The sequence below is a fragment of the Chanodichthys erythropterus genome, chromosome 14 (genome assembly GCF_024489055.1).
Source record: "Chanodichthys erythropterus isolate Z2021 chromosome 14, ASM2448905v1, whole genome shotgun sequence".
Taxonomy (NCBI): Eukaryota; Metazoa; Chordata; class Actinopteri; order Cypriniformes; family Xenocyprididae; genus Chanodichthys; species Chanodichthys erythropterus.
Genome location: NC_090234.1, coordinates 15,222,251 through 15,236,197, shown reverse-complemented (window position 1 = coordinate 15,236,197; position 13,947 = coordinate 15,222,251). Strand labels below are relative to the sequence as shown.

The window sequence follows — 13,947 nt, the reverse complement described above, 5'->3', positions numbered from 1 at the left end:
GTTTCATCTAAATGGCATGAGAATTTTCCTACTCTTTCTAGACTTCATACTTTAGTCCAATAAAATTGCTAAAATTTGTTATAATATTAATTTTATAATAAATCCAAAAGAAAAGAACTATAAAAGGGAGAGGAAATGGCAAATGAGCTAATGAGTGGTCCTCTGCTGCCATCTACTGGTTATAGTGGTAATTTCATGTTAAAAGTGTTTGTTTTCCAGCAGGTGACAGAAATCCCTGCTAAAGCATGGCGCATTTTCCATGTTATCACCATGAATGAAAATGATAAATGTAGATCTTCTTTAAAGTTAATTTTACTGCACAAATGTAGAGTTAAATCCTAACAGTGTTTAAAACATTACATTTTTCACACATATTGCCAATCTAGACAATTATAGTAATATAAAGTGTTTCTATATTCTTAATGAATATTAATGAATATTAGCTGGTTACTTAAAATGATTAGGAATGAATTCATTATTCAGGGTAGTGTAGAACCTGTATTGTTCATGCCTACCCTAGTATACAAACAATATTTTATTATTTTATTTTATTAAAATTATTTTTTTTTAATCAAACCTTCATTGGGGGCTGAGCACCCCCTAATTTTGAAATCCTAGAATCACCCTTCAGTAGCACACAAAAATAGATTAAAGTAGATTGAAGTCATTTTTATCAACACGTCAGGTTTTGAATGAAATGCATTTAATGCATTTACACAATGCTCATCACAATTGCCATCTCTAGAATACATGCATTGCTGGAAAATAGGTTATTCTAACAGGCATCATAATCATGCTGCTTAGCTGTACCTTAGTCTTTGCTTTTAAAGCACCTTAAATGGTGACTTAAAATGCTACCTATGCATTTGTATTTTTATTAAGTGAAGCAATTACTATTATTGGAATATTAATGCATTATTTTTGATGCAAAAAAGCAACCTCATACTTACATTATGTTTTTGATATCAGGCTTTAGAAAAAGTGTTTAACACATGAGTTAGCAAAGACATTTATGTGATTAAGACATTATGGTTTTATGTTAATACTTAGGGAGCTGGCTACATAAGCAGCATTTTCAGGCATCACAGACACACTACTGACATGAATGCTGATCAAAAAGTAACCAAACTAATTGGTGACATATTACATTACTTTCTATGCAGAGATCAGAAATGATTCAAGGAACAAAAACTGAAAACAAATAGTTTTTTTTTTTTCCAGATCGAAATGGAAAGCTGGAGTTTTTCCTAAAAAACAATGACCAAAGGATTTTCCAAGTAAACTTTCAGATCTAAACCACTTCCTGTTGCACGAGTCCTTCAGTGCTCGTACACTGTTACGAGGGAAAGATTTCACCGGTCCAGTGCCGACTGCAGAGGACGTGTCTGATTCTGAAGCACAAAGACTATGCTTTGGTAAAATGTGTTATCAGTCATCTTTATTCATGCACTGTTGTATTGCAGGCAGCACTGCATGTATTCTTTGCAGACAATCCAAAAATGCATTGCGATGAGCTCAGTACAAGTCAATCAATGTTTCTGTGTTATAGTTTAGTATCACTTTAGGTTTTGTTAAGATTTTAACTTTTTATATTTTGTTTTCACTTTAATTTTAGTTAAAGTTTTAGTCATTTTGTTTTGTGATTTTGACATTTTATTATTTTTTATTACATGTTTTAATTTTTTTTAATTAGTTTTAGTTATTAGTACTTCAAGTTCAACTAAACTAAAATGAGAAATGTTGCCTTAGCAAACAGCTGAAATTAAGTTTTTTTTAGGTTACACTTTATTTCGATGGTCCACTTAGACGTTCTACTAACGATAGGTAACTTTGCAAGTACATGTGAACTTATTCTACTAACCCTAATCCTACACCTAACAGTCTACTAATACTCAATTAATACTCTAATGAGAGTTAGTTGACATGTAGGTGCAGAATATCTAAAGTGTAAACTATCTATTTTAATAGTGAAAACCATACTTGAGTTTTGAGAAATTTTTCCTAAAACTTAATTTGGATTAACTTGATAAAAAACCTTTTCAAGGGTTCTAAGTCAAGAGAAATGCGATTAAAACAATACCTACTGAATGAAATACATTCTAAATAAAAATTCTGTGTATTTCTATGCTAATGAACTAAATTCTTAGATTAGAAAGCTGACCTCAAACTCTGTTGTAAGCAATAGTCTCCTGTGCACTTCCCATAAGAAATGCTATTTTGTATGGCACGTGGATTAACTTCACATAAAGAGCATTCTGAATGAGTCACTTCTTTGCATTGGCATTAAGTTACTGCCTATGTAGGCAGTAGACATGAAGGCAGCTCACTACATTTTGGAACAGAATACTTTAATGCCATAAAAATCATCTTTTTTTGAGCGACATTAGCCAAATCCAATGTAGTGTTTCTGAATTTAACCTGACTGGGTTGTGAATAATCTTAAAAAACGACTGCTATTATAAATGTTTTCTTAAGCAGACGGGTTGTGTGTCGATCACATCACTTAAGTTTGTCCCAAATGTCGCACTATACACTTATACACTATGTACTCAACCGCGTAGTGTATGTATTTTATGCAGTCTGTTAGCCCCTCCCCCTCCACTACATAATTAAAGCTGTGATGGTTGAAATCCATCTTACCTGTTGGGGTCCTCGTACATTTTCGTGCGACGCAGAAGATGCAGATGTGTGAGCTGACGAAGAGGGGGCGGAGTATGACGAATAAGACTCCTCCCTCATTGTGTGCATTTGGTCTCCCATGTCCAGCCTGTGCAGAGGCAGGTCCACCCGTTTATCCGGTGTACTGTTGAGAAAGTCGTACTCGTCGTCTGTGTTTGGGGGAAACTTCACACTCAGGCCTCTTAGGGAATCGAAAATGGCGTCGTCTGGAACGGCGCCGCGTGATGCGAGGGACGCGGAGGTCGAAGATTCGCTGACCTCTGGCCTTAGCGCTGAGGAAAAGGGCACCTCGGCTTGTTCTGCCGTGTCTTCGGTGCACTGGATGGGCATGGAAAACTGCACTGGAGTCAGATAGGAAATCAACAAAAAATTCATATGTGTTTGTCCAACACCAGTGCTCGTATCATGAAAAATATGGTAACATATTTGGTTGATGAACACATTTTTAAAATCAAAACTTCTATCTTTTAACATTAGTAAATGCCCTTTAAACTAACATGAACAAACAATAAACAATTGTATTTTTATTAAAGGGGTCCTATGATGCTTTTTTCAATGTTCCAACTTTCTTTAGCTTGTAATGTTGCTGTTTGAACATGAAAAAGTTCTTCTCTATATCAGTGTCAGTGTTTCTGAACTCCCTGAAACGCCTCCATTGCAGTCTTGAGTTTTCTTCCGGGTACGAACACGTCACAATATTCCTCATTTAAATAATTCCCGCCCAAGGCATATGCAAAATAAAGGGGCGGGGCCTGGTTGAGTTAGTTAATAGTGTGTCGAAACTGGCGGTTATGGTAAGGGGTGGGACATTTCTCAAACACGCTCTACATGCTTGCACAACACATTGATCCAGCCGACCAATCAGAGCACACTGTGCTTTTCAGAAGGAGGAGCTTCACAGAGAGAAACTAAACAGAGTGTTACTGACAGACTGGGAAGAGAGGAGCTGCAACAGTGTAAAATATGTAAAAAAACAATGTGTTTTTTGAACATTCAAGCATGGAAATATATTCTAGTAGAGCCCAGAAAGAATTAAAGAAAAATATATTGCTCATTATTAGTTCATTTTAGCTAATGCATTAATATTAACAAAATGTTTATCTTATGAAATAAAAGGGCATGCTGTAGAATGTAACTCACATTTACACATCATAATTCCTATTGTGATAAGTGCCTTTTTATAAGTTCTGGATAAAAGCATTTGCTCAATGCATATATGTAAATGTATTAAAAGAAGTAATCGTTGCATTTGTCAACGTTTTTCAGGAAAGTGGCATCAAATCTTGTGAAATAATCAATACTTGTGGTAAATGTGTTATCAGGTATTTCCAGCATCAAAAACAAGTGTCTGGTACAATAAAACAAGACATTACAATCAAAAGTGATTGCTTTAAGCTCACTTACACAAGCAACACTTTTTGAGCATCACAAGCCGTAAAGGTAAGTCATTTTGCATGGAAGTGTTTGCTAAATACATAAAATGTGTGTGTGAAGTTTCAGCTCAAAATACCCCACAGATCCTTTATTATAGCTTGTCAAATTTGCCCCTTTTTGGGTGTGAGCAAAAAAAATGCAAATGAGCTGTTGATGCCGCCCCCTTTCCAGAAGAGGGCGGAGCTTTAACAGCTCAACAACAACAAAGCTGGAGAATCTCACGCAGCCAAAATGAGGATTGTCAGTAACGGTGTTCAGCCTTACATTGTTCAAACCGGAGTCGACACTGATGGAGAGACTCAGGAAGAAGTTACAACTTTTAGACGTTTCTGAATGGTTAGTGGATAAATTGATGTAGTTGCTGTGGAGTTGATTCAACTCATCCTCTAGCATGTGTCGTCATGTTCATCTTTTGTGTTGAATTGACCCTCGTTTGTGAAGCAGTCCGGCGTAAAATGACGGCATGACAACAACACTCTACTACAACAACTCTTTGAGCGTCGTAACTTTCCAGATGTTGTTAAAATCATAATCAACCACCCCTTTAAGAGGAACACAAATGGACACAGACAGGCCTCATATAAATGGTGGAGAAAAGTCTCAAACTTTCCCTGCAGTTAGAACCAGATCAAGATAAACTGATTGTGCTTTAGCATCAAGGAACAGCTCTGAACCGAGCATTTTTCTCTCTCTCGGTCATATAGATATGAGGACATTAGTATGCAAATGCAAAGAAAGCACAGCAGTGATATGCACACCATGCAACGCTGACTATTAATGAGGAACTCTGTCAATTTTAGCACCAAACAATGCAGTGAGAATTGCTCTACCATAACAACTGCGTCAGCCGCTGCCGCTGCAAGAGCAATTAAAATCAACTACAGAGTACAAATTCACCTCCAATGTGTCCTGATCAAAATCTGTGATCACACTGAGATGGCTAGTAATGTAACATTATGAAATCATAATCATCAAAGCATGGCTCAGATTCAGTTACTGACATCCATAATTTAACTTCCTCATAAATGATGGATACATTTATGAAAAAAGGCAGCAAGTCTGAGATCACTGTAAGATAAAGTAGTATATTATTATTATAGGGATGCACTGATATGAAAATTTTGGCCGAAAACGATAATTCTTTCTATTTGAAAGCCGATAACCGATATATTGGCCGATAAATCTAAATAATTTTTGAGAGCCTGATTATAAAAACAAAAGTCTTACCATGTCCTAAACAAACAATTATAATGTTCTCATTATAATATTATGTAGCTTATATGACAGACTTGCACTGCATGTTGCACTTAACTGTATTTTCCTTTTTGAAGTGATTTCAATCATATTTCAAAACAATAATGGCGGACTACGTGCATCTGAGGTGTCTCATCTGACGGAAATAATCCATTATTTATCGGCTTTTAATACATCGGCCAAATATTCTTATCAGGCCGATAACGATAACATTAAAAATTAACATACCGATACCGATATTGTGGCCAATGTATTGTGCATCGCATTTTATTACTATTATTATTATTTATGACTACTATTTTAAGATTTTGATTTCTGTTCTTTAGTGAAACGAAAGAAAATGTTAGGCAGGATGTCTGAGCTGCTCTTTTCCATAAACAAAAGTGCTGATTTATACCCCAAAAAGGATAAAAAGCACCACAAAAGTATCAAAACAGTATGATATTATATGATGTGATTTGTGCAAACTCTTCTACGGTCATATTTTAAGCTGTTATTCACTGATTTTGCTGGGTGAGCTATTCCTATAATCTTGAAATAAAAGTATATATTATTTTCAAATGATTGGTGATTATTATTTCCATAATCCCTAAACAATTACATATCCACAGCGATGCCAATAAATCTACTGTTATTTGTACTAGTCTGTGATGTGAAAAAAAAGGACTGTGCATTTTTAAAACCAGAATTATACAACACCAGTGATTGCCAAGATGTAGCTATGTGGTCCTTAAAGGTGTTTTTTACTACATGACAAATACTGATATATTTACAGTACGGTTTTCCAGAAGCCCTAACCATGAGTATGAGCAATAGTATCAGCTATTAGTAATCCTTGCCTTAGCAAACGCTCCTAATCGCGTTTAATACGTATGGAAGTTCCATGGGGCAAAAACACACCGTCCTTTCTGCACGCTTTCCATCATGCAACCACGTCCAAAAATACATCTCACTGGCGTATTGTTTTCCAAGTGATTTCACAGAGGACACGTAATTGTGTAACAGTGTGCTGCTTCAAAACAACATTTATCAAAGTGATAATTGAACACGCTCATCTGCTCAGTCTATTTTAATGCTGTGTGGAGGTCAGAGGTCATTGGAGCAAAAAGCCCTTACACCGTGGCATTGCGTCGAGTATTTCTGCTTTTAATTGCATGAAAGAACAAACAATGAAATGTATAATTACTAGTATGCTGCATTACACTACTAGCTATATAATTACTCATTTGTTGTGACATTTCTAAAGTAATTGTAACTCTGCCGTTTTTATTTTACCTAATTTAATTAGAATGAAAAGAAACGCACTTGGGTGAGGTGGTATAACAGCTATAATTTAATAAAGGATATTAGTCAGAAATTTCAAATTAGGTTCTAAAAAATGATTTTACCATTAGAGGTCTCGTTTCCTTTGTGTATTCTCTTCAGGTGATCTTTCTGCCTTCTGGTTAGAGTCTGAATCCTCTGGAAAGTCCCCTGGATTTCCTGCCAAGTGTCCAGAAAATTCTCACTAATCGAAAGAGAAAGAGAAGTCAAAAGTCTGCTGGGGTCTTTCAAAATAATAATGCTAATAAAACACAAAACCAGCGTTAAGATTAGAAAAACAAATAACTTTTTCCAGTTACAATTCACTAGGGAAAAACTTTAAAAGAAACTTTTTGGAAACACATTTAAACACTTCATTTAAATATATATGGTATAAAAAAAACTTTATATAAATACAAAACCAAATATGAGTAAATAACCAAACTATGTAAATAACTAAACTAAGTATTTAAGTGACTTGTAAATAACTAAAGTAAATAAATGAACTAACAAAACTAATTAAGTTAATAATTGAACTAACTAAACTAGGTAATTAAGTAACTTGTTTTAAATAACTAAACTAAGGAAATCAATAAAAAAAAACTAAGAAAATAACTTCAATACCTAACTATATAAATAAAGATATAAATAAAAACATAACATATAAAAGCCTTGAGTGCCTTATAAAAAGGTAAAGAACACAATATTTCATTTAAAATTAAGTCCCATCTTTCCAATAGAATATCTAGTCCTGACATGAAATATAAAGTTAATTGCTGGTTTCTATAGGTGCTGTACATTACAGCCATTTCTATATGGTATAAACAGCTGGAACACTGTATTACCCAATCCATCATATGGTGTTCATCACGGCAGCATTTAACCACCATATTTGAAATATCTGGGCCATACTTTTTACTTTTGGTTACATTTTCTCCCATAAGCCCTAGTTAACTTAAAGTTAAACCAAAAAAGCCATAAACCATAAAGTTTAACCTCCCCACTTCTGAATTTCACACAACATGACATTTAAGTATATATAGACATGTTCACCTCCCCTTCCATCCAAACTGAACTGCATTAATATTTCATTTCAGTTTGAATGTTATTCAGATGTTATACAAGATATATTCTGCAAGAACAATACTGACCTGCTAATTCCAATAAACAAACTTAACAGAGTTGTTAATCAGTTGTTTTAGTTCAAGTTTAAACCTTTAGTCTGGGCGCCCATGGGACTGAAGTGTAAAATCCTTCATTAAAATTTAAGTATTTTTTAAAGTGATATGATTCATCTACCTCTTCATTGCGCAGGGAGCAGATTTTGTACGAGGAAGAATCCCAGAATACTCTGTGGGTTCGTTTATCTGCACAAAAACAAACAGAAAACAAATATATGGCTACAGTATGTCAGCACATAAAATCAAAATGATCAAATATTTATTTCACATTTTTCTCTCTAAATGCATGAACAAGATGTAGTACTAAAAGCTATAAAGCTTCGCTGGATGAATCAAACTAAAACATATCTACATTAAAATATATATATATAAAATATAAATTCCCAAAATAAAGATTTTTCTATTGTGACATTTCACAATGTACAAGTTTTATTACACATTTCTCATTTTTATAATGCATTTTTATCATATATACACATATATATATATATATATATATATATATATATATATATATATATATATATATATATATATATATATATATATATATATATATATATATATATATATACACACACACAATTTAAATAAGCACCAATTTAAGGCAGTACAACAAATTCTTATATTAATGTTTAATAATTCATTAAAAGTGATTTTTTTTTCTCATTACAGTAATGAGAACTGGAGCGGAGCTAGATGTGCTTAATTGTTGTGAAAATAATGTCTGAATCTAAAGAGGTTTCGTATGATTCACTCAGCAGAAAATACTTTAAAAAGTCCATTAAAAAGCTCAAAAGTCTGCACAATTTCACAAAAAAAAGCACCTACTTCCTTAATGATGGCACCTTTGAGTGAATTTGCTATAGAATAACATACTTTGTTGCATTTACAGGTTCAGCCCACTACAGATCTTGAATGGAGGCCATTATCTACCGAAGATTAAGTTCAGGAAAAGGAGAAAGTGGCCATTTCAAACCGTTATGTCTATATCTTTCAGTAACAGTCATCTACAAAAAGTGACACCTCCTTTCCTAAGAGAGAACTCAATTCTCGTTGCCTCTGCTACACTGGTTAGAGATCTGGTCGAGCACAAGAAAGCGTTATGCTCTAGTGCCCCCTGTGGGTTAAAATGTGTGTGCGATTAAAACAATTGAGAAGAATTATCACACTGGATTCAATTAGAGAAACATTCTCACTATGGACAGATAGCGATGAAAAATGATATCAAACTGTGAAGAGAGAGAACTACATCTTTTTCACACATTTCTCACAACTTAACCCTCGAGTGAACTGTGGATAACTAGCAAAGCACTGCAAACTCAGCTATTAGGTTTGTCTGTGCTTACAGGCGGTTAACAATGATAACACAATATAAAGGCTGGAAGGTCTGGGGTCATGGTCAGAGAAGTCCTTTCAGAACAATTACATCACAAGCAAATGTGCATTTGCACAATAACTGGAAAAAACTACATGGTGCATATCCTTGTGTTTGGACAAAGTGTTGCAAGTCACGAGGGGAAATGCAAAACTCTGAAATCGATCATAGGCCAGAGTCACATCCCTTTATATGGACATTAAGAGAAAACACCCACCAGGAAATGGTTAGTCCTGTGGGAACTGGACGGGTTGTCAGAGCGATGATCGCTAGGTGACAAGGTTTCTACTTCCTGTTTTCTGTACGCAGGCTCACAGACCTCCTCTGAAGAAAAAAAAAACAGGGCCACGGTATCACAATCAAACTCATCAACAATAACAAGAGTAGTCATCAAATCAAAGTGTGCATGTGACTGGTAACATGCTAAAATAACACTCTCATACTGAGCATGATGATCTAGTATGTGCATAAAATTGTGTTAAATTATATTTGAAGTTGTAATAATAATGCTATAATTGAGCTTATATAGATTTTCATGGGCATAATGCAGTTTGTTAAACTGTCTGATGCTTTTGAAGTATATTTATAGTCTTACAGATAGCTGTTTTGGTTTATATAGCGTATGCAAAGAATTTTTTTTTTTTACAACATATGAATACGGAAAAGACATGAGTAGCACGGATGCACGATTTTTAAAAAATTATTTATAATTAAATGTTTATTCATTAAAGAAATTAGTATTTGGACACAATTTATTTGCGTTTAACTAGAAGTATTTAGATCAAATAGTTTTTTATTAGTAAATTCACATTTTTGACTGATAATTTGTATTTGCACAATGTACACTATGAGAAAATATAATGTATATAATACATTTATAAGTGAATATTTATAAAAAAAAAAAAATATATATATATATATATAATGCATTTATAATAGGGATGTACGACATATCGGCCATAATATTGGTATCGGCCAATGTATGTTCATTTTTAATGTTATCGTTATCATCCCGATAAGAAAATTTAGCCGATTTATTAAAGCCGATAAATAAAGGATTATTTCCTTCAGCTGAGACACTTCAGATGTGCACTGTTCACTATGATGGTTTTGAATTGCTTGAAATATGATTGAAATCACTTCAAAAAGAAAAATACGGTTAAGTTCAACATGTGCAGTGCAAGTCTGTCATGCAGACTACATAAAATTATAATGAGAACATTATAATCGTGCATTTGGGACATGGCTTTTAATGGTGAGACTTTTGTTTTTGTAATCAGTCTCTCAAAAATTATATAAAAATTTGTATTTAGATTTATCGGCCAATATATCGGTTTTCAAATATAAAGAATTATCGGTTATCGGTATCGGCCAAATTTTCATATCAGTGCATCCCTAATTAGTAGGATTGATTTCTAAACATTTTTCATCTTATATTGAACATAATATTTTCTTGATTCTTAATTCTTTAAATCAGAGGATGTAATACAAAACCAAATTTTATTGCTCCACATTGAAACGTATTTTATAGATTTATATTCCATATAAAGAGTGATCCTTAGAAATTGATTCTTAAAAATTTAGGATGCACCAATATGAAAATTTAGCTGATACAATAATTCTTTATGTTTGAAAGCCGATAACCGATATATTGGCCAATAAATCTAAATCAAAATGTTTATATAATTTTTGAGAGCCTGATTACAAAAAAAGTCTCACCATTAAAAGCCATGTCCCAAGCACACAATTATAATGTTCTCATTATAATATTATGTTTTCTATATGACAGACTTGCACTGCACATGTTGAACTTAACTGTATTTTTCTTTTTGAAGTGATTTCAATCATATTTCAAGCAATTCAAAACAATAATGGTGGACAGTGCGCATCTGAAGTGTCTCAGCTTAAGGAAATAATCCATTATTTATCGGCTTTAATATATCGGCCAAATTTTCTTATCAGGTCGATAACGATAACATTAAAAATTAAAATATATCGGCCGATACTGATTTGGTGGCCGATATATCGTGCATCCCTATTATAAATGCATTATATTTTTTTTTATATATAAATATTCACTTATAAATTTATTATATACACAATATTTTCTCATAATTTGTATTTGCACAATGTACACTATCAGTCAAAAATGTGAATTTACTAATAAAAACTATATGATCTAAATGCTTCTGGTTAAACGCAAATAAACTGTGTCCAAATACAAATTTCGTTAATGAATAAACATTTAATTATAAATAATTTTTTAAAAATGCACCTCATAAACTTCACTGCCTGGTGAATCTAAACAAAGGGTTGCGATTTTGAAGAAGTTCGAACATCAGATAGTTCCTATATTTCCATTTGTGTTACTTCACTGTTTTAATGACCTTACTATTATATTAAAATGTACACAGCTCATTTTTTGACTATTTCCACCTGATGCTTTTAAGTTGATTTACAGACAGTTGAATCAGTTGTTATAGTTTCTAACCTGGTGCATGTTTACGGAGCGAGCCGAGCTCAGCTTTGAGATTTAAGATGGTCTTGGCCTGCTCCTCTATCTGTCTCTCCAGCTGCTGAGTGTGCCGTTGATACTGCTCGGTCTGCAAAAGCAATGGGTCCGCGTTAGTGTGTCTGCCCACTCTCACGCAAACAAACTGATTAAAACAAAACGCTTCTGATGGAACTGATAGTTCACAAATGGCACCTTATGCTGAAGTTCCTTTCTGGCCAACTCTTTTTCAATAGACGCATTACGGTACGCTTCGAAGGCTTTGTTGAGCTGCTCACTGATGTTCCTGTCCATTCCGGGGCCTTCAGTAACATTCCGAACGGGTGGTCCCGGGCCCTCGTCCCAGGCACACACAAACCCCTTCTTTAACTCAAGAGGAGTGAGATCAGCAACAGGACCTGTCAGTAACAGCTAAAAACACACACACCAGCTTCATCAACACAGATTTTCAAACTGCTACTAATAACATAAAATGTCTCATATTTTGCCAACATCACATGAATGTGATAAACTTTGACAAAAGTCTTTTATTTTCCAGCACCTGGAGCCAGTTGCATAAACCACTTAGACCAGTCTTAAAAGTTAAGACACTAATGTTTTTCTTGAACAGTGGTCCGTTACATAAAAAGGCAGATTGTTGTAATTTGAATTGGAAAAATAACATTGATTACCCCTTGGTTAATTGCAAGTTGGTCAAACTAGTTCTTAATATAGTGACTAAGTTTATGCAACTGGCCCCTGATCTGCATTAGTGCTTCAATATGAATATTATTATTTATTATACATATTAAATTACAAAACATCGTTGCTAACAACTTTTAGAAGTATTTTCCCTCCTTTCTATCTTAATTTCACATTGCAAACCTCGCTGGTGTTGAAGACTAAACACATTTTTTGTAACTTTTAAGAAACATGCATGCAAATTAATAATAATAATACCACTGTGTTCAATTAGATTCAGTTTAATGTCAGTATTTAGTCTTGCCAAACAGGCAAAGATTGAAATAAAAGTCACACAAGGAATCATTTAAAGTGTAACTTTAACAAATTTAATTTCTGGGTCTATAGGGAGTCCGATCTTTATATTTCTCAGGCTAGATTTGTTTTTTTTTTAAAGCCATAGATTTAAACCTATTTGAAACCTATTGAAAATGTTCACAATTACTGCACAGGAAAAAAGAAAAACACAGCTCATGACACATACTGGCTATGTGGGGTAAGTTGTCACAATGGGAACTTGGCATTAATCAACCTACTGTAGGTTTTCTTACACAAAATTATTCATGAAAAAGCAGAAATATAAAAGGAAATATGCAAAATGCCACACCTTTGTTTAGGACAATATTTACTGTAAAAATTCCCCATATATAAAACATGTGACAGCCAGCCCTAATGTGACATTTAAGTTAAATACTCAGTTCAACATTTCAGTTTCTTTAGTGACTATAGCTTTCTACTGTGTTCACTTGTTAACAAACAGATAAAAAACATAATGATATCGCAATTTTAGTTTGAAAGACAGTTCTCACAATGTGTTTGAAACAAAAAAAAAAACCCTCAAAACTCAAAAGAGTTATTAAGAAACAGCCCTTGTGACAACTAGCCCCGGCCTAGACACTACAACACTACAACAAATAATGTGTTTCAAAATAGTTTTTCACCAAAACCAAACTTTACACTAAGAAAACACTTTCAATGTTAACAAAACAAGTGAAGCAACAGAAATATAACACAAGGTGTTTTCGACCAACTAAAAGCAAAAGCGACCCATCAAACCTCCTCATATCTGAACACACTGAAGTGAATGAAGTAAGTGCACTCATTAGTGTGCATCACTGGCGTCTTACCTTCACTCCAAAACAGCCCAAACGCATACACTTAAACGCAGTTTGGACATCGCGACGGTGCCACACGTAGATTTACGCGTTTAACGGGAGGAAATGAACTATTTCGTACAAATGAACATTTTGTATGTTTTACAATGAGCTGGAACTTCCCTCGCGGGGAATCCCCAAGCGCCTTCGACTTCCGCCTGCCGAGGCTCCACCAATCAGCGGCGAGTGTGTTTTTGTGCCTGTGTGTCTGTTATAAATATCACAGTGTTTGTGGATCCAGTTTGATCTACTGAAACACTCAATAGCATGCTGATTTATATTTTTATTATCGTTTTGGCGTTACAGATGTACAGTTTTGGTCGTACCAGTGAG

General features: G+C 34.0%; 1 protein-coding gene across 1 annotated transcript in view; it reads right to left on the bottom strand.

Moving 5' to 3' along the window:
• Window positions 1-13,737, bottom strand: part of tank (TRAF family member-associated NFKB activator) — a 21,001-nt gene extending 7,264 nt beyond the window's left edge. The window contains exons 1-7 of the mRNA XM_067409516.1: window positions 13,588-13,737; window positions 11,936-12,151; window positions 11,720-11,831; window positions 9,446-9,552; window positions 7,969-8,036; window positions 6,756-6,874; window positions 2,641-3,020 (exon numbers count right to left, since the gene is read on the bottom strand). Of these exons, the coding sequence (XP_067265617.1) occupies window positions 2,641-3,020; window positions 6,756-6,874; window positions 7,969-8,036; window positions 9,446-9,552; window positions 11,720-11,831; window positions 11,936-12,151; window positions 13,588-13,614 (1,029 nt within the window). The 5' untranslated portion in view covers window positions 13,615-13,737. The remainder of the gene's footprint in view (window positions 1-2,640; window positions 3,021-6,755; window positions 6,875-7,968; window positions 8,037-9,445; window positions 9,553-11,719; window positions 11,832-11,935; window positions 12,152-13,587) is intronic.
• Window positions 13,738-13,947: the final 210 nt, after the last annotated feature.